Source organism: Pecten maximus, chromosome 8 (genome assembly GCF_902652985.1).
Source record: "Pecten maximus chromosome 8, xPecMax1.1, whole genome shotgun sequence".
Taxonomy (NCBI): domain Eukaryota; kingdom Metazoa; phylum Mollusca; class Bivalvia; order Pectinida; family Pectinidae; genus Pecten; species Pecten maximus.
Window position 1 is genome coordinate 16,235,564 of NC_047022.1, and position 25,266 is coordinate 16,260,829.

General features: G+C 35.8%; 1 protein-coding gene across 2 annotated transcripts; it reads left to right on the forward strand.

Annotated features, from left to right (window-relative positions):
* Nucleotides 1–512: 512 nt before the first annotated feature.
* LOC117333189 (uncharacterized protein DDB_G0271670-like) lies at nucleotides 513–21,647 on the forward strand. 2 transcript variants are annotated; one of them, XM_033892346.1, is made up of 3 exons: nucleotides 513–1,153; nucleotides 8,423–8,563; nucleotides 18,560–21,647. In XM_033892346.1, exon 3 carries the CDS (start codon nucleotides 18,562–18,564, stop codon nucleotides 19,741–19,743), a length of 1,182 nt encoding a protein of 393 aa, XP_033748237.1. In that variant the 5' UTR covers nucleotides 513–1,153; nucleotides 8,423–8,563; nucleotides 18,560–18,561; the 3' UTR covers nucleotides 19,744–21,647. The 2 variants fall into 2 exon arrangements, with proteins under 2 accessions (XP_033748237.1, XP_033748238.1); XM_033892347.1 differs by lacking the exon at nucleotides 513–1,153 and adding an exon at nucleotides 1,255–1,777.
* The last annotated feature ends 3,619 nt before the right edge of the window (nucleotides 21,648–25,266 follow it).

Below are 25,266 nucleotides of genomic sequence, written 5' to 3' on the forward strand. Positions count from 1 at the left end.
TTTCTAATACCAAATCATTAATCCTGTAATAATTCTATTTAACCACACTTCATATATATCATGCCAAGATTTTTTATTTTTATATATTTATTAATTTCATTTTATCTGACACAATTTTCTTAAAAATATTTAGTATACAAGCACGTGTGAAATTGCTCAATTTCAACAGAGCAAATTTGTGTGTATAAGGTGTTGTTACAAATTTGATTTTCAAGTCATTGGTTTGTTTCTCACTGTGCCGTAATGGATTTAAGTATTGATTTGTTTCTTGTTTCCATTTCCGGCGGTTCCCACATTAACGAACGTTGAATATATTACTTAAAGGTCAGCGGTTGACTAACCGATATAATGCACAGACAGAAAAGGCTTCGCCAATGGCTAAATCTGTCGTTTTCCAGATAAAATGTATGATATGTTTATAGAAAAACATCATCGAAGTTTGCAAGACTAATAAGCCCAACATTGTGAGCAACAGAGCTATACCTAGCTTTATTGTGCACTTCACAGTAAACGATGATCCCCTCAAGACGAACGTCGAAATCGATACGGGCAAATATCGACCGTGTTCAGTTGCGATGGAAAGTGTATTCTGCCAAATTGGGAAGTGATTATAGGTTTGATCGTTGAACTATTTACCTGCCTGCTGGTATAGCACGTCTGAGGCGATCGTGGCAGATGAATCCCGAGCACGGGTACTCTGCTATATTACGTAGTTGGTCCAAAGCCATTAGGTCACAAATCGCTTGCGTTACTGCAAAACTGATAGCTGACCGGGACTAGATGCTTTACAATCAAATTTAGTCCCGGACATTATTGAACTTACTAGGCTTTATTTGTTTGTATACTAGTATACGATATGTGCCAAGGGAATCTTGATAGGCCGCTTTGAGAGACATATACTGTTGCTGTTGTATCGTGGACGTTATATTTACAATGCTAATGTCGTACTGAATTATTGTCTGTGCTTAGTTGTGGAATCTAATGTGGAGAGGAAACGGTCTTTTATACGTGACTGAACACTTCCATTGTGAAAGACTTTAACCTGGAATGGTATGCGAGACCATTCACTTTACAACGTATATGGGAGTATTGATTGCATAAAGATACACATTGGAGTTGCCAGGCTTGGATTGCTGACGCTTTATACGAACATGTAAGTAGTAAAACTCCATTTATTTAACATTAATTCTGCTTGACTGATTTTTCTGCAATCATTTTATACACAATTGGTTGAGATAAGCAGTCATGTTGTCTTATGTTTGAAGAAATGTTCCTTAAAGTAAAAGTTTTCAATTCCGTATGATGAAAACATGATAACTGCAATACCAAACTCGAAAATGTCATGGATAAATTGGTGTGGAATTCATGAGTGAAATGATGTTGTATCAACCTAAGTCCTTCTATCTAGACATACTACATTCATAGGAAAATATATGTTATTCTAGGAATTTGTCTTCATTGGAACACATTGTTGATTGGAAAACTCGCCAATGGATTGTTCTCTATAACTCTGATTCCATTAATGTAGACTACTTGGAGAATACGAAGGATCGAATACTGCTGTGACTGTTTGTTGTTGTCATGGGTGATGTTTCCGTATGCCATTTGGATAAATACGGCAGGCCAATACACAATGGATAGTTGACAGGTCATGAGTTCTTATTTACCTGTATGTACTATATATAATGAAAACAGGTAAACATCACTGACGTCATATTTGGTATAACAATACATGTGCCAACCTTGTTAAAATTGCTCCTACCGGACAAGGCATCAGGTAAGCCGATTACCTAAATTGTATTAGAAATAGTACACAATATATGTGTTGTTAGACTCTGAACGTTGTAGGCGGGTCAGCTTGATGACGGTGGCAAAGGTCTGAAAACGCTAATGCATTTACTTGATTAGGGTCATCGAACCCTATGTGACAGGAATTCAACATATTGAACATCTCAAATACCAGATGGCCTATATATTGACATTTTAAGTACATATTGTAGTATTGTTTCTTTGTTAACTTCCAATGATCTAGCATTCCTCGTTCTAAACCTTTCATTTCACATTAATCTTTTTCATTAGCAGCACGCTGTTTTACTTAACTCTATTTCATTGATTCAAAGGGACAAATAAAATATATTCAGTTTCTGTTTTACATACTGTATGTTGTGGGGCTGACATCCTGTTGATAAATAAGTGGAAACATTGACCAGAGAGTACAGTGTATATTCATCAACAATACATACGCACCAATGCACAACTATACACCTTACTCAGTAACATTACTTTCCCATCACGTTTACCTATTATAAACAGTTATATTTAAATAATGTCGATACCTCGTGAAGGAAATTCCACATAATGTTCCTTTTTCCAACTACGCATCTAAATATGATAGAAATGTATCACCATCAGGCTTTTTTGTAATAAATGTGGTACTGTTGTTTTACAATGAATCAATAACATATTGTGATTTATGCATTTAAGTATATCTAGTTTCTCACTATTGCCATTAATGTCCTATATTCGGTTTCCATTAATCAATCATTTGCCAATGTATTGCCCATAAAAGTATATATGTAAGGGTTTTCTGGTGATTTCTATACTTGATTTCATCACGTTAATATCCCCCGTTTTACATCCTGTGTATCTTTTTTTTCATTTCCTGTTTTAGAAATGTAATATCTTGTTCCGGTCAGGTTGATAATCTCAATATCTTATTTTCGATTTTATACTTACGTAATGTTTTTTTTCGCATCCTCAGTTTTTTTCTCATGGATATACTCAATTTTGAAAGTGGATTTTCGCAAGATATATGTATCATACGTAATGTAAAATGATTTCAAACCACATTGCAGATTGGCTTCCTTAAGCAATTCCATGCAAATTAAATCTAATGTGAAGGATTTATCCAATCAGGTCACCAGGTCGATATTGCTCCATGCATCATCATATCGAACGAAACGCATTTTGTTTTATTACATTTTGGTATCAAAACCAGAGCACAGAATGCTAAATGTACGAACCCATGCTAAATAATCTTAATCTTATTCCATAATATCCACCATACCTTCATGAATGCCGAATCTGTGATAAAACATCATATTGCACTTCGCGCAATGTCATGTGATGTGACTGAAAAATATGTTTGACCAAAAATTACGCGAGAACACTCTCACGAGCGTACAACTAGATGTTACATGAAATAACACGTGATCGGATGTAGACTAGTCGGCATCTGATACAAAACTCAAAATGTAATAACATCGATCTTCGTATGCATTCCTTTTGTTAATCACATAAGATTAATTCCCTTTTAATGGGTTTTTCGTTCGTTACAACTGAATCTAAAATCCACCTTATTATCTAATATTAGTACCTGCAATGTTAGTAATTAACGTTCGATACAGATCAAAAATGCAATGAAATATTTTACTGCATTGCATATCGGGACTCAATGTGACATTGATAACGCCAGGAGATGTTGGCTGCAAACTATTTTTATACCCCGAAGGTGGAGAAAAACGTCAATGTCAATGTTTTTTCATGATTATACTGGCAAATCGGATTTGTACGAAGTACGATTGATTGGTAGTAAACGTTTCTGAAGGGTTCATTTTAGTGCGAAGGATTTGTCCTTTTTCTGCATGCGAATCATTTTGATACTTATTACTGATAATAAATGAAATCAGTTAGGAATACCAGCACATAGTTAACAATTTTCTTAATGGTCAGTGTTTAAGCCAAGGTCAAAGTATGGAAACATGGTTTCAATTGATCATGAATTTAAGCAGGATACCAATGAATGTCTGAATTATAGGGGACAGCTATGGCCGAGTGGTTAAGGTGTCCCGACACTTTATCGCTAGCCCTCCTCCTCTGGGTCATGAGTTGCCTGATACTGACCGTAGGCTGGTGTTTTTTCTCCGTGTATTCTGGTTTTTCTCCATCTCTAAAACCTGGCACGTTCTTAAATGACCCTGGCTGTTAATAGGACGTTAATCAAATTAAATCAAACCAAACTGAATCACAGCGCTGATGTCAACGTTTAGGTCAAATGTCAAGGTCGAGATTAAATGTTTGTCAACAAGCTTTTGAGGTCAGGAAACATAAAAATAAAATGTACACAGTTCCAAATGTTATTGACGCCCAACTATTCCTCTGTTTATGTAGTTTGATACTACTCATGTTTACATGACTACTTGTTGAACGAGAATGAATGACGGGCTAACGGTATACTGTGTTTGCGTCCAGAACTGACCATGCATTTTCTCTCATTTTTTTTCTTTTTTCTTTATCCTTCATAAACCCAACCCCCTAATATCAACCAATGATAAAAAAGTAGCTAAAACATAAGTCGTACATGGAGATTATATCATTCAATGCATTGAAGTGCTTCAACTCTTTACACTTCAACGCTGATAGCCAAATCAAATATTATGCTTGGGGAAGGATGCTTTTTACTGGGGAAAACACAAATCCATGTGCAGCATTTCTTGAGGTAATGCAAGTTTAAAGTCGGTATACATCACTTTCTACATTAAGATATTCGTTTAGTACTAGTTGAATGTACATGTTTTGACTCCAAGCAAGAGTCACTTGTCAAAATATAGAAGTTGAAGTGCACTAACCCGCTGATTCAATCAATTTTCGGTGAATTTTGCTGATGGATTTCAATCCCAGAGGTTTTGCCATCTTCATTCATGTTATATTTTCATTCATATAAATTGTTCCGCGGAATGATAACATGCACAAGTTTAACAACATTCTTTTAAATAGAACAAAGAATATCGACATGATACTGAAACCATCATTTAAACTCAAACTCGATTAAACGAAGGTCAAATATAGAATAAAGTATATATTTGCATTGAGACTCCTGAAAAAGTATTTGATATCAAAACAAAAATACCGATATGATAATGAAATGATAATTAAAACTCAAAACGTTGGGAAAACATGATCATATATATATATCAATTTGCGTCGATATGCATGTAAAAATTAATTGCATTATTGAGTAAATGCGCATCCCCTTCCATAGGTAATTAGATTTTGGTCCACTTTATATTTTTCTACTTCCTTTCTGTTCCTTTTAAACTTTTGGCACTCAGCATCTCAAACGAGTCTTAGAGGGGCTAGACGCTTGTCTATGCAGTGTTAAACATTGTTCAGCATTTATTTCATTTAATACTAAATACACATTGCAAGGCGTCTTCTACCGTATCTATAAATAGTCTTAGGTTTGTTAATCAACTGATATCGTTATTCATCTATTGACATAGATATAAGTGAGGTTTAATGTAGTTTGCATCTGCTGTCCACTGTGGTCAGTTTTCATTTTGAGAAAAATATTACATTTATGTTTGAAGTATCACAACCGGGCCCTCCCTCCAATGACTAAATTCGCGACTTCACAACTATTTTTATATGAATCTAGACAAAAAATATTTGAATTCCTCAACCATATATCGGCTCAGGGTTTCTCAGTTAGAATATAGATTTTACCCGCTGACAACTGTTCGTAAACAGCCATTTATCGTGTAAAGGTGAGCGGAATGATTTATTGATCACTACTTTAATAAGAAAAACAATGGTTGTTATTGTATCAACACACGAATTGCTTGTAAGGAATATCGACCTGTACATGTATAAATGACATTGAGACATGGTTGAAAATAACACTACTATGAGTATACCTAGGTCAATGAAATACATAATGAAACCTGTACAATATCACTTGGTCTACATTTGAATTGTTTGTTTCACAAATACAGGGTTTTGCAAATGTCAATGACAGCGTATCCCTTAGGTACAGACACATTGACATTTAGATACCTGCGAACATCGGAATGGGGATATCCAGAAATAATTATTTTGTTTTTTATTGTTTTAATAATTTATTTTGTTTTCACGCTCTTAGACGTTTATTGCTTCTGATTGCATAGGACTATTTCCAATTTTCAAAATTTCCGTGACAGATGTCAGGAAATTAACAATACAAAGTTCATCCAGATACAGGTTGATGAAGACCATGGTAAAGTTTTATGACCCACAGCATGATCTCATTTGGACATATAGTATTCCCTTGTGTGATATGAACTTAGACGTGTTCGAGACTGGTTGATATGCCAAGAAGTTTCGTTGTCATCGTCCTATTTCTCATTTAGAGATACTATTAACCCGGATGGGACCCAGATTTATATGACGTTTGTCGTTAATGATGCTGAAGACGTTAACCCTGTTGGGACACCTGGTCGGCTTATACTCCGTATACGTTTTCAGTTGCCTCCATTTAAATCTATATTCTTGTTCATATCTTGTCCTCTTTTCAATGATTTTGATAATTACGGTTCCGATATTATGTCGGTATTTTCTGGGTTTTGTCATGTTTGGTAGATAAACGACAAAATTATTAAAATAATCTGTCTTTATCCAACGTTTTGTAAATCTATTCGATACGCAAAAGATGAAAACTGCGGAAACAAATTGTATTAAGATGACGTAGCTTGATTATAAGGATTACAGACTTTTTCACAGTTCTTATTAAGCATGTCAACATAGCACAAGGTTTGACAGAAATGAAATGTTTTCTTCAAATTCGAATGAACATTAGACCTTTTAAAGCATGGAAATGTTTTTCAATATTCGGTGCGGCACAAAAGCAATCAAACAATGCAATTAATCACATTACTGGCTTTTCCGGCCCAGCTATATGCGTATGTGATTAATATGGTTTGACAGGGAATTATAAAATATATTGTTATATATTTGAAATGACAAAAGCATTGAAAGGTTTTAAGGCGACAAAGCTATGCGTCTTCTGCTTCATCACGGCATCAGCTATACTAATTAAGGTAAAATATATCCTCCCCCCCCCCCCCTTTTTTTTTGAGAAAGAAAAAGAATGGCTTATATCCCTTAAAGTGCAAGGTAATAGTTATGACTTCTATGCATCGACAGTAGAATCTTCATTATACTGTTTGTGATAGGGTAGGAGTGTGTAGGTGGTAATCGTTATGCTTCTACATCTCCAACAAGTAAGGCTAAAATAAGTAAGGTAATATGGTTATAGTGTTTACAACTATAAAACCACTTGAGATAATATAGGATTATATATATCATAAATCTTCCCTATTAACCCACCGCCCAAAGGGATATGATTTATACAGGATCAATAAGCTACCAGGCGATGTTAAGTCTGGATATCTCATTCACACCATGGTGGAAATGACTGGAAGTGCATAGGGTATTTTTCCAACAATGAGTTGAAACAACAAAGGTCAATATATGTTGATAACCTGAAGTCAGGACGGAAAATTACTAAGGTGACATATTGCTATAATTTTATCGTTTTGACATTTTTACGAAACGAACATTTTTTTTATTTTGTGTGTTGCGGTTTCTTAATCTATAATCTTGTTCAAACTTTGTAGACGTCCCGTTGGATGACCACTTGGCTGCATTGTCTATAAAGCAACGTTACGCTAATTTCTCAGTGCCAAATATCTATTGATTTATCAAATAATTAATCCTAATTTTGTGACATATCTTCATTACGTTGCAAATATATCGAGAAAATTACCTCCCCTTTGCAAAATGTTCGGCTACTTAAACAGCTTAGCCGTCCTCATGCAGAAATCAAACGAGACATCTAACAAAAATTCCAATCCAGTACATGGATTTCTATCAAGATGCGTGTGACTTAGCTGTCGTGTTTGATTTCTCTCGATGTAGCTAAACATTTGGCAAAAGTGAAACCATCTTATTGATATTATTAATTCTTTCCTTTAGAATATATGGATTTTAACTATTTTAACTAAAGCTTCATTTAATTACTTCACAATGAAATTGTCCTGTTTGGATAACATTCATTTTATCATTTTATCAATTTATCATTATTTCAATATTCAATATTAAAATTAAAAAAAAAAAAAACAGAAATCTTTTGCTTTCATATATTTCATTTGAACATGTAATATCATGATAACTTATCTGACAATATTATTGAAAGATATATTTAACGAACACGTCAGTAGGGAGTTATTTCTAATCCAATTAGATATAATGTAGAGAAAATAAATATAGATGCACAGCTATTCATAATTTCATATGCACTTTGTATGCAATATCTTGAAATTCAGTAACTATGAAAACAATATTGAATATTTCATTTTTTTTCTGATAAACTGTTATCATAATGCTTTTATAATCTATTACCAGTTGACCCTCCCTGAAACTTCATCGAAGTGGGTTTCATAAAATTTGCCATTGTCACTGACAAATTAATAATAATCTGGAAATTGCAGTGTTAAAATGTGTGATGCACTTAAAATGTTTCATAAAGTCAAGATTGTGTATGTTTTTTATGGATGGAAGTGTATTATTTCTTATTAGTAAACAACTCTATCAATGTCTATTGCAGCTGTGAAGACCAACGTGTATAAAGAACGGCAATAATATATAGATGCATTTCTGGGCATCGTCGAGACTGAACAATGACGTCGCTGTGGAAACTATACCTGGAGACCCTCAGCCGGCTCAAGAAACACCATAACTTATCCAGGTACCATTTACACTAGTTAAAGAAAGCTTTAAGTGGCCCAGTTGTTGAATCGATTCACTAAATATTTTACACTTTGTAGGTAGACACATTCTATCTCAAACACGCAATGAATGCTGGGAGATTTCTATTTGAATTTGTCACGGACAGAATCTTTAAACCCAGTACTGAGTTCATATCGTAGTTGTTTAGAGTTTAACCAGTTGAAAAAAATGGCCATAACATAAATTTCATCCCAGAAATTCACGAATGAAGACATTAATTCTCACATGTGTATAATGAAGATGGTAATTGTTTTAAACATTTCAATCTTACATAGTAGCTCGAGCTTTGTTAATACCAATTCTATATTTAAGTATGAGAACTATAAAAAAAATGCTTATTGTTCACTTGATACGTATTGATTTGTTGTTTCCATTTTGATTTTTTTTTTTACATGTATGTGTAGTTATTATCTTCAAATTTAATATTTCAATATTGTGAATATAACGAAATCCCACGAATATGCCACCTTATAGAGTGCATATAATTACGCGCGTTACCATTATGACGTCATAAATCATAATTATGGAGACAATATATCCCGCCTACCTACTCTGTTAAATATAATAATTATACTTTCGGCAATGAAAAAGAATATATTTGAATGTATATCTAGTTCCAATCTACAAAAGACAGCAAAACGACACGTAAGAAATCTGCTTTAACAGACGACTTGACATTAGATAAGTTGCAGAGATAGGCAAATTCCTTATCACTGTGAATACCGTTTATTATTTCGAACTTACACCAGGTCATCAATCCTAAAGATTTCGTTAGCGAGCACTACCTCGGTTCTGACATTGAGAACTATACATTTACCTGGATTGGGCCTATAATTAGATTACAGCTGTCGTCGACAAAGCAGGAGATGCGTTCGCGCCCAGACCACATGGTGCTACTCCCAAATAACTTAATTCAGAGGGATCTTCATCTATTTATGTAGTTTGTTCATATTTGGCTTCGATTTATCGATTTTAATCGTTGACATCGACTTGGTTTAAGGATGCTTAGATAGAAAGAAGATCGCTTTATTCTGCATACGTAATTAAAGATCTGATTTAGGTTAACCGTCTAGATAGTCTTCATTTAGGAAGGCGTTTCGTGTTTTATATCTCGTAATAGCAAAGAGCGTAAATAACACACACCATTTATTATTTATAAATATGCGGGCGAGTCTCTCGCCAAGAGGCCAATGAGTTCATCAATATAGGCTAATCAAGTGTTAACTACGTCGTAATAGAAGCTTAATTGTCCATTGTTGCATAGAGGCTAAACAAGATGTCGGCGTGGGTAAACTCGACCGTTTATGTCAGGTATGTGTCATCGTTATAGCCATAATTACTGTTTATTAGTGTTGCACAGCATACACTTATATCATGTTGTTGTAATTATATTTTGTTTGCAAACAAATAGAAGACTTTTGGGGTATAGTGATATTTTATTGTTGTATTTTGTTATTGAGGTCAGTGGCTTGTTACTTTTGTTAGAACAATGTTGAAGTATGACCTCTTGTGAGTTATAATAAGCATATCTTGGAAAGCTTGTGAATCAGTGTTTGACGTCTCTAGAACAGCTGTGCTAGGTTGCGCTGTAGTTATCATGCGAAATGTTGCTAAATCGAATATTTGCCTAGATGAGCTAAGCAGTACGTAAAATGCCAAAGTTAGTGGTATATTAAAGAAATACTTTTTTGGTGGTCAGGTGGTACAGTAGCAGCTTACTCACCTAATCATTCACATATACCGCCGGGGTTCAAATATCCGAACGAAAAGGCATCAGGCTATCTATGAACTGTCTTGCGGAGTGGTATTGCAATATCCGTACTCAGTGCTATGTTAAGAGCCGTGCTAAGTGGTACGTTGATAGCCGTACTCAGTAGTGTGTTAATAGTTATGCTAAGTGATTCGTTAATATCCATGCTAGGGGGTATGCCAATAGCCGTACTAAGTGATATGTAAAGATCAAAGCTAAGTGGTATGTTAACAACTATGCTAAGCGGTTCGTTAATAGTAAGCCGTACTAAGTGGTACATTGGTAGCTATGCTAAGTATTATCTTAATAGTTATGCCAAGTGGTTCGTTAATAGCCATGCTAGGAGGTATGCTATTAGCCGTCCGAAGAGATATTTTAAGAACAGTGTCAAGTGGTGCGTTAATAGCCATGCTAAGAGGAACGTTAATATCCGTACTAAGTTGTTCGTTAATAGCCGTACTAAGTGTTATGTTAAGAGATATGCTAAGTGGTTCGTTGATAGCCATGCTAAGAGGTACGGTAATAGCCATGCTTAGAGGCACGATAATAGCCATGCTAGGTGGTTCGTTAATATCCATGCTAGGAGGTATGTTAATTACCATGCTAAGAGGTACGGTAATAGTCATGCTAGGAGGTACGATAATAGCCATATTTGGTGGCAATGTTAAGAGCTATGCTAAGTGATTCGTTTATAGCCGTACTAGGAAGTATGCTAATAGCCGTACTTACTGGTATGTTAAGATCTGCACTAATTAGTGCGTTAATTGTCATGCTAAATGGTTCGTTAATAGCCATGCTAAGTTTTATGTTAAGAGCTGTGGCAAGTGGTACGTTGATAGTCATACTTAGTGTTATGTTAAGGGCAGTACTAAGTGGTTTGGTAATACTGAATAGTCATGCGAGGTGGCACGTTGTTGGCCCTGCTAAGTGGTATGTTGTTAGCCCTACTAAATGATAAGTTATTAGCCCTACTTAATGGTTAGTTGTTAGCCCTACTAAATGATAAGTTATTAGCCCTACTTAATGGTTAGTTGTTAGCCCTTCTATGTAACATGTTGTTAGCCCTGTAATGTATTATGTTATTTGCCCTTCTATGTAATATGTTGTTAGCTCTGCTATGTAATATGTTGTTTGCCCTGCTATGTGGTAAGTTGTTTGCCTTGTTATGTGGTAAGTTGTTTGCCCTGTTATGTAATATGTTGTTAGCCCTGCTATGTGGTAAGTTGTTTGCCCTGCTATGTAATATGTTGTTTGCCCTGCTATGTAATATGTTGTTTGCCCTGTTATGTAATATGTTGTTAGCCCTGCTATGTAATATGTTGTTTGCCCTGCTATGTAATATGTTGTTAGCTCTGCTATGTAATATGTTGTTTGCCCTGTTATGTAATATGTTGTTAGCTCTGCTATGTAATATGTTGTTTGCCCTGTTATGTAATATGTTGCTAGCCCTGCTATGTAATATGTTGTTTGCCCTGCTATGTAATATGTTGTTAGCTCTGCTATGTAATATGTTGTTTGCCCTGTTATGTAATATGTTGTTAGCCCTGCTATGTAATATGTTGTTTGCCCTGTTATGTAATATGTTGTTTGCCCTGTTATGTAATATGTTGCTAGTCCTGCTATGTAATATGTTGTTTGCCCTGCTATGTGGTAAGTTGTTAGCCCTGCTATGTAATATGTTGTTAGCCCTGCTATGTAATATGTTGTTTGCCCTGCTATGTAATATGTTGCTAGTCCTGCTATGTAATATGTTGTTTGCCCTGCTATGTGGTAAGTTGTTTGCCCTGCTATGTAATATGTTGTTAGCCCTACTAAATGATAAGTTGTTAGCCCTGCTAAGTGGTAAGTTATTAGACTACTTAATAGTAAGTTGCTAGCCCTACTTAATGGTTAGTTGTTTGCCCTGCTATGTAATATGTTGTTTGCCCTGCTATGTGGTAAGTTGTTTGCCCTGCTATGTAATATGTTGCTAGCCCTTCTAAGTGGTAAGTTGCTAGCCGTGCTTAATGATAAGTTGTAAGCCCTGCCAAGTGGTACGTTAATTACTGCACTAAGTATTAAAGCATTTTATAGTTGACTGGACCTGATAGACAATGTGACATAATGACCAAGGCTAGCCATGCAAAGTAAAAGTGCACCTTGTACTTATATAGCTCTGTAAGGTGCTGTGACGTAACTACTCATTGTTAATGGCGCGGTATCGTCTATTGGGCTAGCGGTGATTAATGGTGCTTTCTACAACGCTTCGCAGACCCCAAACACATCTTTCAAATTCACAAAGCAAACTTACATAGAAAAAAATCAATCTGAAATTTAGCGAAACAAGAATATATTTACACCAAAAGATGTTATTGTTGAAATTCTATAAAAAGTTGTCTTGAAACCTGCATCATTTATTCCTTGCGCTGTTACATGAGGGTATCCATACTTTCGTGTTAATTTACACCAAGTAGCAATATTCTATACCTGTTACCCGCACCAAATTCACTTATTCTCAACTCCAATACTGAAGGACCATTCTTAAAATGAAATTATCACCATATATTCTTCTATTTGTGTTTCAGAATGCTTCTTTATTTGGAACTTAGAAATAAGATTTACTTTCGGTTTTTATTTAGATGAGTATTTTAACTGTAGTTTGTAACGTTGGATGCCCAAGCTGCGTGCACAGATATCAATTAGATTTAATTCAAACACATCAGATAATTAATGATTTTGCAACTTGTAGAATTTGAATAGAGCATAAATTCGTGAAATCAAGATTTGGGGGTGGGGGTGTGGATGGCTTGTGGTCAAGATCTCGTGAATTATGAGGACAAAGTTTAACCTGAAAAATACAAGAGTACAATTGTACTTCTACTCCGTGGATCTATAAAATGAAACACTTCGCGAAACTGAGACATATTGAATTAATGTTATAGCAACATTTAGATTATTGTAACAGCTTGTTTCTTCTGTAAAGAAAAGGTAATGTGTTTATTAACCTTGGTGTCTAATTGCACCCTGCTGGACAATTTGTACCTCTTTCGTCAGCTGACATGCGCTGAATGTTTCTACCGTCAGTAAATAATGCAGTAAGTTGCCTTGACGACTGGCTACCCCTGACTACACGTACGTCATTCCTTGTTGATACACAAGCGTTTACCTACAACAATAGCATGCCGATTCCTTTCGATACAAATGGTTTAAACAATACACCTTATCAAATGATGAGAATCAAGAATGCTGAGCTTCACGTAAAACATAGAACGCCTTCCTGATTTTCATTCAAGTACATAACTGCAACCTCGAAAGTCATTTAGGGGCAGAGGGGTAGATTTTGCTAATTCTGGGGTTACAATGACGACAGCGTCTGCGAATAAAGAACAATTTATAATCACATATCTTTGAAATGACATTGCTTTATATTATTTATTGCAATAATTATGCAATATTCGTTCATCCATTTAAACATCGGGTACAGGTGTTGTTGGGGTTTTTTTGGTTTTTTTTTTTTTGTAAATTGTTTTGAAATTTCTTAGCTAAAAATACTTTAAACAATACACAATATATATACGTTCAAAACAAACTCCTCATCCATCATTTACCAAAAATTTATTTGGATTTATATTGTGAAAAAACAGACAGAATACCAAATAAACAATATGTAATTGATGATTAAGTAGATAAAAAAATTGTCCATAGGATGTGGAAACTGAAAATTGAAATTCTTGTCAAATCCATTTGATTTAAATTCAAAGCCTTTTCTATTGGTTTCAACAACACTATTTAAGCGCAGTAATATTGATTTATATAATTGCAAGCTGATTTTGACTAAAATGAATCCGAGGCTGTGTTCCGGATGTTATAAATGTGTCGTCCGCCTGGGGTCGTGAAGATGCCCATTTCACTTTAAACCCCCCAAAAAACTTATGATGTCACTTTGACATCTTGTAATATTGTTACCTGTCAAATGCTTGGGGTCGAGATAGCTTAGTCGGTTAGCGTATCGGCCAAGTAACATCAGGTGAAAATCCGAGGTGAGTGGTTCGTCGCTATCTACCTGTGTCAGCTTGTGTTTCTTGAGAAGCTGAAAAACGGGCCGGTCTGTGCTGTCGTGATTGTGACCTTGTGCAAGACACTTTACCATAAATACTCTAGATGGCATGCGACGGCCCTCCCAACTATGTTTTTCAGTGATGTAGTCACCAACTACTACAAGGGGACTCCGCCCCAAGCGACCCTGGCTGTTCACGGGGCGATGCAAAGAGAAATCAAACAAACAACTAATTGCCAAATAGTTTTACAGAAGGAAGCTATTTCTTTAGAACATAATATAGCAGCTCACCAATGGTGTCGAACACTATATGAGCTACATGAACTGTAACCCTGGGAAATACGTCATAGGCAACAAGGATTAGATGCTTCTGGTGTGTCTTTCTTCTAAGAGTATATTTAAATAGCAGTCCATATGTCCGGGAAACATGAACAAAAAATGTGTTGTGGAAGAGGTACAATAAATGCATAAAAACACGAGGGAATTCAGTCTTTCGTGATTATTTAATTGTGTGTTTTTCTCCTTTGACCAAACATGAATAATTCATCATCAGTAGGATCACATGGAGAGGAACCCGTTAACAGCATTGCATGTATAGACAAGGGCTTCAATCAGATTTATGTTGTATTAGCGTTTATTGAGTGTGGGAGGTCCGTCTATATTAACCATTCATTAAATACATCTCTTACAAAGGGAGTTACGGGGTTCAACTATGGGTTAAATACATTTTTAAATGTCCACACCGGTGTTCGCTGAACTCAGGATAACTGTCGCCACACGCGAGATGTTTATAAACATTATCTCTGTAGGGTGTTCGCATTTTGTTTGATATTTATTTATGCGATAATTCCAGTACAGAAAAATCAATTGCAAATTTAAGAATCACGCAAACTAATAATTATTTACAACACAGCAGAGTGGTAGTGCATTGGAAATAAAATCTGTCTAACCACACTATTCATAGACGATCGAATAATGTACTGCATGAGCATTCTTTATGCCTATAAATAACTTTCATCGATACCTCCATCCTTGCTGACCTCAACTTAGTGATAGGAAAGACTTAATCGGTCAGCGGAAATAGGTGCACGCTAAAAATAAGAATTTTGCAATATCGTTAGCAGCCAAACATATATATCCGTGATAGGTAGTTTAACTTGTTAGTTACCCTGGAAACGGTAGGTATTTCCTGGTGTGTCTATATCAACATCAGGTAATGTTTCAACACGGATTTCCATTACATTGAATACAGAGAAATCAATATAGATTGGTTCTATTTGTGCTTTAGATGAAAAGGAATAGTATTCAAATGAAAAAGTAGCTGTTTGAACTATCGTTTCTTTGTTGTATTGCAATATCCCACGTGGAGTAGAATGCCGTTTCTTTATCCCATTATAAAATCTAATTAGAGTAACTGTTTGTCCATTAAATACAATAAGCTTGTAAGTGAATTATATTACAATAGGAGTATATTAGTCTTTCACAACTGTACATAGTATCACATAGTTTGACATGGTTTTCCTTCTGAAAGACACGGTATTACAATATTTCGATAGTATAGTATTGCACATGGCTATTTCACTTGTAGTGATATCGAGTTGCATAAGACATACTCTGTATGGTATTGCATTGATTTATCATGTTTTTTAAGTGCAAAGTTGGTGATGTGGAATTATTTTTAGCGTTTCTTTTGGTATTTACATGGAAATTTAATGTTTCCTGTGATGTGGTAATATTTCATCAATATTTTGTACAATGAAAATGAGGATAAAAATCTTATAGATATAAAAAGGGATTAGGTCTGTGGATAATAAACATGTAATTTAATCGAAACATTACCATATTGTATTTTGGTGTGTGTCTGCGAGTTCTATTACAATAAAACAAATATACTTAAGAGGGTTATAAGTTGTAGCAATACGCAATTTTTAACTTCTGACTTGAGGGTGAGGAGAGGTAGCACTCAAACACGTGAGTTAGGGCTAGAATCGGAAGTAAAACTGTTGTCTTATTGTTGTCATGATGTCAGCACTTCTGTCAGAAATCTGTGCCAACGAGAATTCTTAATACATTCGTCAAATGTTAATTGGTGGAAGATGTATAAAATTCTTTTCGCTGCCAAGCAGAAAAAAATGAATATATTTTGAGAAAGTGAACGTTGATGATCGTGACTGTCCCCCGAAAGTAATTTAGAAATTGCTCTCGTCATTTTGTGGACGGGAATCTCACCGAAACGAGTCCCGTTCAAACGTTGTTCCCTTACATTAACTGTAGTTAACCGGCATGCACGCAGTACTTTAGAAGCTTTCATATTTGACCAGTACCAAGTATCTTGTTCAGTTTATCAGGTTTTCAAGATGAAGTTATCGATCCTGTTTAGTTCTCCATTTGTAAGATGTCTTTAACTACATTCCAAGTAACTCAGAAATATGCTACGAAAGTCTGAAAAGCATCATACTAGCTCAATGTGTGGCTGTGAATTCACATATCCGAATATCTGTGTAACCTATCAAACTCTGTGTCATCAGTTTGTGTCAAAACAGCTAGACTTAAGAATACTGACACATTCTCAATTTAAAAGAAACATTATTTATGCATCAGAATAGATGATAATAGAAAATAATATGAACTTCTTAGGAAATTGTCCTTGCTTGTCGTTACTGTAGTTTTTAATCAGACTGATTGCTATGACTTCCAAACATTTGGAAAAAAATCCATCCGCTGTCTAAATTGCATCACGTTTAAACGTGCATAGTCTGCATTTTTGGGGGAACATCAATAAAATTACTGAATGATTTTGCCTGTAAGCCCAATTCAGACTTATTGTTCTCAAATATTGTCGTCTTCAGTACGACAGACCATTCTAACATCACACCTCATTCTATATCAGGATGCATTAGTGTTATTAAGCATACTGCTAAAGGTTCATTTCGTACTTTCTTAATACAATTTCTCTTGTGTCGTGATAAAACTGGAAATGTAATAATACTTCTACAAATGTGCGTGGCTTCCGTCCAATTGATCAAGGTGAGATATTTGTTTGACACGAATTGGCACTTTCTAGAAGGTGCGATAACATACCATTCCATTGCTATATCTGGAATTTCTCTTGAGATTTAGAAATGTATTAGTCATACCTGACCTAGAACTCGTCTAAAACCTCTACAGTAAGCGTTTGTTTTAACGCAAATTGGTCATATCGTGTACATATCTGATCCGAGATCAATTAAGCCACTAATACTAATGAATATTAAATGAAAATAAAGAATGTGGTAATTATTAAGATAAAACCTAGAATCAGTTTTATGTCTGTAGAAACTGAGCCAATATCAAGGTAAAGCGCATAGCACATCTTGTTTATATTTCACTATTTGGGGCTTTAAAGTATCAATTTTTAGAAAACTTCCATTTTAATTTCTTCTGAGACATCCAGGCAAAGATGATATGTCAGTCATTTGAAATGTATTTTTTTTATAATTGCTAAGTGTGGAAAAACATGATACAAGCTATAGATATATATTGCGTATTGGCGTTATATATGTATTACGTTGAATTTGCACACAAAATGAAAAATATATATTTTGAAAGAGAATAAGATATTTGAAATAAATCAATGTTGTCTTCTCCATGCTTACACGGACGGATTATGCATGAAGTTTAAACTAGATAAGAGTTTCGTTTCGTTATTGAGAAATACCAACAAGTTAAGATACTATCGCCAAAACATGTCTGCATTCTGACCTTAAATTCACCAAAAAAGATATGGGTGCATTTTCACACACCATCAGTAATCATTAAAATATACATCGGCGCACATTGAGGTTACAGGAAGAAAAAGAAGTATTTTCACCAAAATCAAACAAATGTGGGAAAATATAGAACAAACCAAAATACAAGGAGAAAAAGACCAGACGTTTTGCAAAGGACAAGAGTTGTATGCTTCAATGATGAGGCGCACCGTGTAAACTAAGTTGCATCCAGGTAATAACGCGTTATCAAATCGAGAACAGGGTGCCGACAGAACATGCCACACACACTACTGTTGAATCTTTATTACTCCTCAAATCAAGATCAGCTAGTGTAATGATTGCAATACCAACAAATAATGATACTTACCTTGATTTAATATCTATGTATTATATGTTACAATATGTTTTGTTTATTTTCAGACATGCTTGAAAAGGGGATCTTGGTTACACTCATCACTGGCTTCACGGCAATCGTCGTTACTGTCTGGATCACTGTTGACTTCTGTCTGTACAGGCGGAAAAAGGCCGCTAGAAGAGCAGCTAAAGCTGATACATTCTGTCGGAGGCCACAATCAGAAAGAATTGTGCAGCCTTTCCAGAAGAAAAAAGGTGAGAAAGAGAAAAAGGTGTCCCCAACTCGCAAAACCACAAAGAGAAAGTTGAGTGTAAGAAAGTTTGTTAATTTCATCACGGGTAAAAAGGCTGCAACTGATGGTGATGGCACGGAATCGGTCATCAAAACTGAAAATAACAAGAAAGAATCTGGAACAAACGGTAAAAAGGATTCTGAAGTTTCGACATCTAAAATAGAGGCTGGTGGAAGTAGTAAACCATCTTCTAGCAAACTAGAGGAAAATGAAAACCAAAAAAATGGATTATCAAAAGAAAAACTTTTAGAGGAAGGGTTTATCAACTCTAACAATCAAAGGCATTCATCACCAAATGGGTCAGTATTGGGCAAAGTACATGCCGCACCAAATACACTCGGAAAGTGGACAAATGCTTTTGGTCCCTCAGAACTCCCTACCGGGAAAAAAGGTTTACCCCCTCTAAAAGGTCAATCGGCCTCGAAACCAAACCAGGAAGGAAAACCTTCATTTTCCGCAGAACATATAAAAGAGGAAAGTAATAACGGCGATGATATCCAACCATCTGTTACAAGCATAGAACTTAATGAATTGAAGCAAAGCATAGTGAAAGCAAAACCTCCGTTAAAACAAAAAACATCGAAAACGAAAATAAAAACAGAAAGTGGCATTGCCGTTTCGGCAAATGAACAAAACTGGACTGAACAGAAAGTCAATACAAATGAAGTACCAAAGAAACCGCCATTATTAAAGAGAATTTCCAGAAACCGAGTTGACTCTATAAATGACGGTAGCACATCAAGCACAGACACGAGAGAAACCTTCATGGAAGACAGAGGGTCCTCAACTTCATCGTCTTGGACCTGTGATGAAACAAGCAGGAAACGAACCGGAAGTTTGTCAGATTCAACGACGTCATCCGGAAGTATCGAATTAGAGAAAAGAAAGTTCCGATTGAAACCCTTAAAACGAAACCAGTCGAACATGAGTGTGTCAGATACTACACCATTGACGTAAATTATATAGTTATCAATTTCGTTTCTTTTCCACTCCTAAAATTGTATTTCAGCTGTGATATATTGTGACGTACGTCCGGTCTGTGATAAACGTTATTCGTTTCTTTTGACATTGTCATGATAATGCGTATTTCATTTTTTAAATACCATGAACCCATATATGCAAGCGAGTATGTCAAAGTTAATATGTTTATTTCGTTTAAGTATTCCCTGAAGAGAGTCGCTGTTACATATTCAAATATAAAACGGGATTGGAGTATTAGTTTCGTTGCACACTGCAATGCATTGACAGCAAATTCACATGTGAATACCATTGTAAGATGGAATTGTTAAAATGATAAACGCTAGACCACTCGGAATTATATGTTGAAATGTCATTTCGAGTACTGATATTTTGTAAAAATAATACAATCCAAGTTTTCTACATAGGGATACATTGATTGACGTTTATACATCGAATGCGCCATAACTTCTTGTTACTGTTGCTCGAAAAGATCGATAGTGACTATGCAGGAGGAAGAGAGAATGCTTCACACTTCGGACCAGGGTTAACAGATAGAGGGCCAGTGCTGTTTGAGTATATAAATTATTCACTTACTTTCTGCGGCAAACTTCCCCTGAGAAGCCCTCGTTAGAAACGCGTTTCGACGATAGACTATGTGAATGTTTTTTTCGTTATTTAGGTAACCTCAACGCCAAACCCCACGTAATAGATAGATCTAAACTCTGACACCGAAACTCCACCTCTGTAATAACAATATATCTATTTAAGTAAACATGAGTATGTATTGCAGCGAAAGTTGTTCAAAATGTAAAAGAATTATATTGTTTTTCTGAATATTCAAAATGTGCACAGTGATATAACTTTTAACTACCGCAGAAATTACGTAGGTGTTTGTATATATATGTGTGTGTTTGAAATAAACAATTAGGATATTCTAATCCTAGAGCCAATATTGGAGGAGTCCATTTCCTTTTTTTTTTTATTATTATTATCATTTTTTCATCTTAACCCGGAACTAGATTTGTGCAGTACGTTATTAAGTGATTACAGTGAATTTTTGGTTAATTACTGTGTCACAAAATCTCAAGATATACAATACCAAGCTAACACCGTGCGGTTAGCTTTTAAAATGTATTAGTGTACTGTTCTATGTACTGTATTGCAGCGTCGGCCTCGTGTACTCCAGCTGCACAGTCTGGTACAAACAAATCAATAGCAAATTCTACAACTATGTATAATATGATAATATTTAATGTTTTAATGAGTTTGCTTTGTACAATACAGAGTACTAGACTAATTAAAGTGCTTTTTATAGATGTTTATATCGGACATAATAATCATAAGGACTTTTCTGCATGTTATTCATTGAATCCTATCATACACTATTTTATAACTATTTTGTCCCATAGAATATATTTTAGAAAAGACAATAGAGACACGGGGAAAATAATATCAAATGCTTAGAAACTATCTTTTGTTTAAATGAAATAAAAATGTGTTCGTCTTAACATATTCTTCTAAGTGTTACCTATATACGATTTGAATTACGACTTTACCTTAATACATGTCAAAGGCAAGGTATTGATGGACATATATCTAATTTGATTTATTGTAAAATTATAAACACGTCATCTAATTGATTCCAAGTCAGCCAAATATGTATATCACGGTATCATCATACAGTATCAACTATGTAGATCAGCTTAAGGATGTTGAATGTTCTAACTTACCCTACCATATTTACCAAGGAAAATCTATATTAAAGGTGATAAGAAAATAACAGAATGCGCGTATCAATACTAAAGATCTTGAGGACACGGACAGGAGATATTAATATCTAATATTATCACGGCAGTTGATCCTGAGTGATGTTTTGAAATAAAGTATTACATTCTGCAAAATTGTGTTAATATTATCTAGTCATGTTTTATCGTTGTTTTATGTAACCCACGTCATTTTATCAGTTTCAATTCCTACAAGATATTTGATCCCATCAAAAATGAAGGTCATCATTTGCTAGGACGTTTACAGCAAGTATGTAGGTCTTTTATACTCATGACATGGTAACATTGTATATAGACCATCAATCGTCCAGGACATAGTGAACAGGTATATAGGTCACCAATCGCCCAGGACAAAGTGGACAGGTATATAGGACATCAATTGTCCAGGACATAGTGAACAGGTATATAGGTCATTAATCGCCCAGGACAAAGTGGACAGGTATATAGGTCATCAATCGTCTAGGACAGATGAACAGGTATATAGGTCATCAATCGTCCAGGACATAGTAAACATGTATATAGGTCACCAATCGTCCAGGATATGATGAACAGGTATATAGTTCACCAATCGTCTAGGATATGATGAACAGGTATATAGGTCATCAATCGTCTAGGATATGATGAACAGGTATATAGGTCATCAATCGTCTAGGACATAGTGAACAGGTATATAGGTCAACAATCGTCTAGGACAGATGAACAGGTATATAGGTCACCAGTCGTCTAGGATATGATGAACAGGTATATAGGTCATCAATCGTCTAGGACAGATTAACAGGTATACAGCTCATCAATCGTCTAGGACAGATGAACATGTATATCTGTCATCAATCGTCCAGGACATAATAAACAGGTATATAGGTCACCAATCGTCCAGGATATAGTGAATAGATATATAGGTCATCAATCGTCTAGGACATAGTGAACAGGTATATAGGTCATCAATCGTCCAGAACATGATGAACAGGTATATAGGTCACCAATCGCCCAGGACATAGTGGACAGGTATATAGGTCACCAATCGTCTAGGACATAGTGAACAGGTATATAGGTCATCAATCGTCTAGGATATGATGAACAGGTATATAGGTCATCAATCGTCTAGGACAGATGAACAGGTATATAGGTCACCAATCGTCTATGACATAGTGAACAGGTATATAGGTCAGCAATCGTCTAGGACAGATGAACAGGTATATAGGTCACCAATCGTCTAGGACATATGAACAGGTAAATAGGTCACTAATCGTCTAGGACATAGTAACAGGTATATAGGTCACCAATCGTCTAGGACAGATGAACAGGTATATAGGTCACCAATCGTCTAGGACATAGTGAACAGGTATATAGGTCATCAATCGTCTAGGATATGATGAACAGGTATATAGGTCATCAATCGTCCGGGACATAGTGAACAGGTATATAGGTGATCAATCGTCTAGGATATGATGAACAGGTATATAGGTCACCAATCGTCCAGGACATAGTGAACAGGTAAATAGGTCATCAATCGTCTAGGATATGATGAACAGGTATATAGGTCATCAATCGTCCGGGACATAGTGAACAGGCATATAGGTGATCAATCGTCTAGGATATGATGAACAGGTATATAGGTCACCAATCGTCCAGGACAGATGAACAGGTATATAGGTCATCAATCGTCTACGACAGATGAACAGGTATATAGGTCATCAATCGTCCATGACAGATGAACAGGTATATAGGTCACCAATCGTCTAGGACAGATGAACAGGTATATAGGTCATCAATCGTCCAGGACATAGTGAACAGGTATATAGGTCACCAATCGTCTAGGACAGATGAACAGGTATATAGGTCATCAATCGTCCAGGACATAGTAAACATGTATATAGGTAACAAATCGTCCAGGATATGATGAACAGGTATATAGTTCATCAATCGTCTAGGATATGATGAACAGGTATATAGGTCATCAATCGTCTAGGACATAGTGAACAGGTATATAGGTCATCAATCGTCTAGGACAGATGAACAGGTATATAGGTCATCAATCGTCCAGGACAGATGGACAGGTATATAGGTCACCAATCGTCCAGGATATGATGAACAGTTATATAGGTCACCAATCGTCTAGGATATGATGAACAGGTATATAGGTCATCAATCGTCTAGGACAGATGAACAGGTATATAGGTCACCAATCGTCTAGGATATGAACAGGTATATAGGTCATCAATCGTCTAGGACAGATGAACAGGTATATAGGTCATCAATCGCCCAGGACATGATGAACAGGTATATAGGTCATCAGTCGTCTAGGATATGATGAACAGGTATATAGGTCATCAATCGTCTAGGACAGATGAACAAGTATATAGGTCATCAATCGCCCAGGATATGATGAACAGGTATATAGGTCACCAATCGTCTAGGATATGATGAACAGGTATATAGGTCACCAATCGTCTAGGACAGATGAACAGGTATATAGGTCATCAATCGTCTAGGACAGATGAACAGGTATATAGGTCATCAATCGTCCATGACAGATGAACAGGTATATAGGTCACCAATCGTCTAGGACAGATGAACAGGTATATAGGTCATCAATCGTCCAGGATATGATAATCAGGTATATAGGTCACCAATCGTCTAGGACAGATGAACAGGTATATAGGTCATCAATCGTCCAGGACATAGTAAACAGGTATATAGGTCACCAATCGTCCAGGATATGATGAACAGGTATATAGTTCATCAATCGTCTAGGATATGATGAACAGGTATATAGGTCATCAATCGTCTAGGACATAGTGAACAGGTATATAGGTCATCAATCGTCTAGGACAGATGAACAGGTATATAGGTCATCAATCGTCCAGGACAGATGGACAGGTATATAGGTCACCAATCGTCCAGGATATGATGAACAGTTACATAGGTCACCAATCGTCTAGGATATGATGAACAGGTATATAGGTCATCAATCGTCTAGGACAGATGAACAGGTATATAGGTCACCAATCGTCTAGGATATGAACAGGTATATAGGTCATCAATCGTCTATGACAGATGAACAGGTATATAGGTCATCAATCGCCCAGGACATGATGAACAGGTATATAGGTCACTTATCGTCTAGGACATAGTAACAGGTATATAGGTCACCAATCGTCTAGGACAGATGAACAGGTATATAGGTCACCAATCGTCTAGGACATAGTGAACAGGTATATAGGTCATCAATCGTCTAGGATATGATGAACAGGTATATAGGTCATCAATCGTCCGGGACATAGTGAACAGGTATATAGGTGATCAATCGTCTAGGATATGATGAACAGGTATATAGGTCACCAATCGTCCAGGACATAGTGAACAGGTAAATAGGTCATCAATCGTCTAGGATATGATGAACAGGTATATAGGTCATCAATCGTCCGGGACATAGTGAACAGGCATATAGGTGATCAATCGTCTAGGATATGATGAACAGGTATATAGGTCACCAATCGTCCAGGACAGATGAACAGGTATATAGGTCATCAATCGTCTACGACAGATGAACAGGTATATAGGTCATCAATCGTCCATGACAGATGAACAGGTATATAGGTCACCAATCGTCTAGGACAGATGAACAGGTATATAGGTCATCAATCGTCCAGGATATGATAATCAGGTATATAGGTCACCAATCGTCTAGGACAGATGAACAGGTATATAGGTCATCAATCGTCCAGGACATAGT

Coding starts and splice junctions, on each gene's coding strand:
- LOC117333189 (XM_033892346.1), top strand. CDS start 18,562: ATGCTTGAAAAGGGGATCTTGGTTACACTCATCACTGGCTTCACGGCA.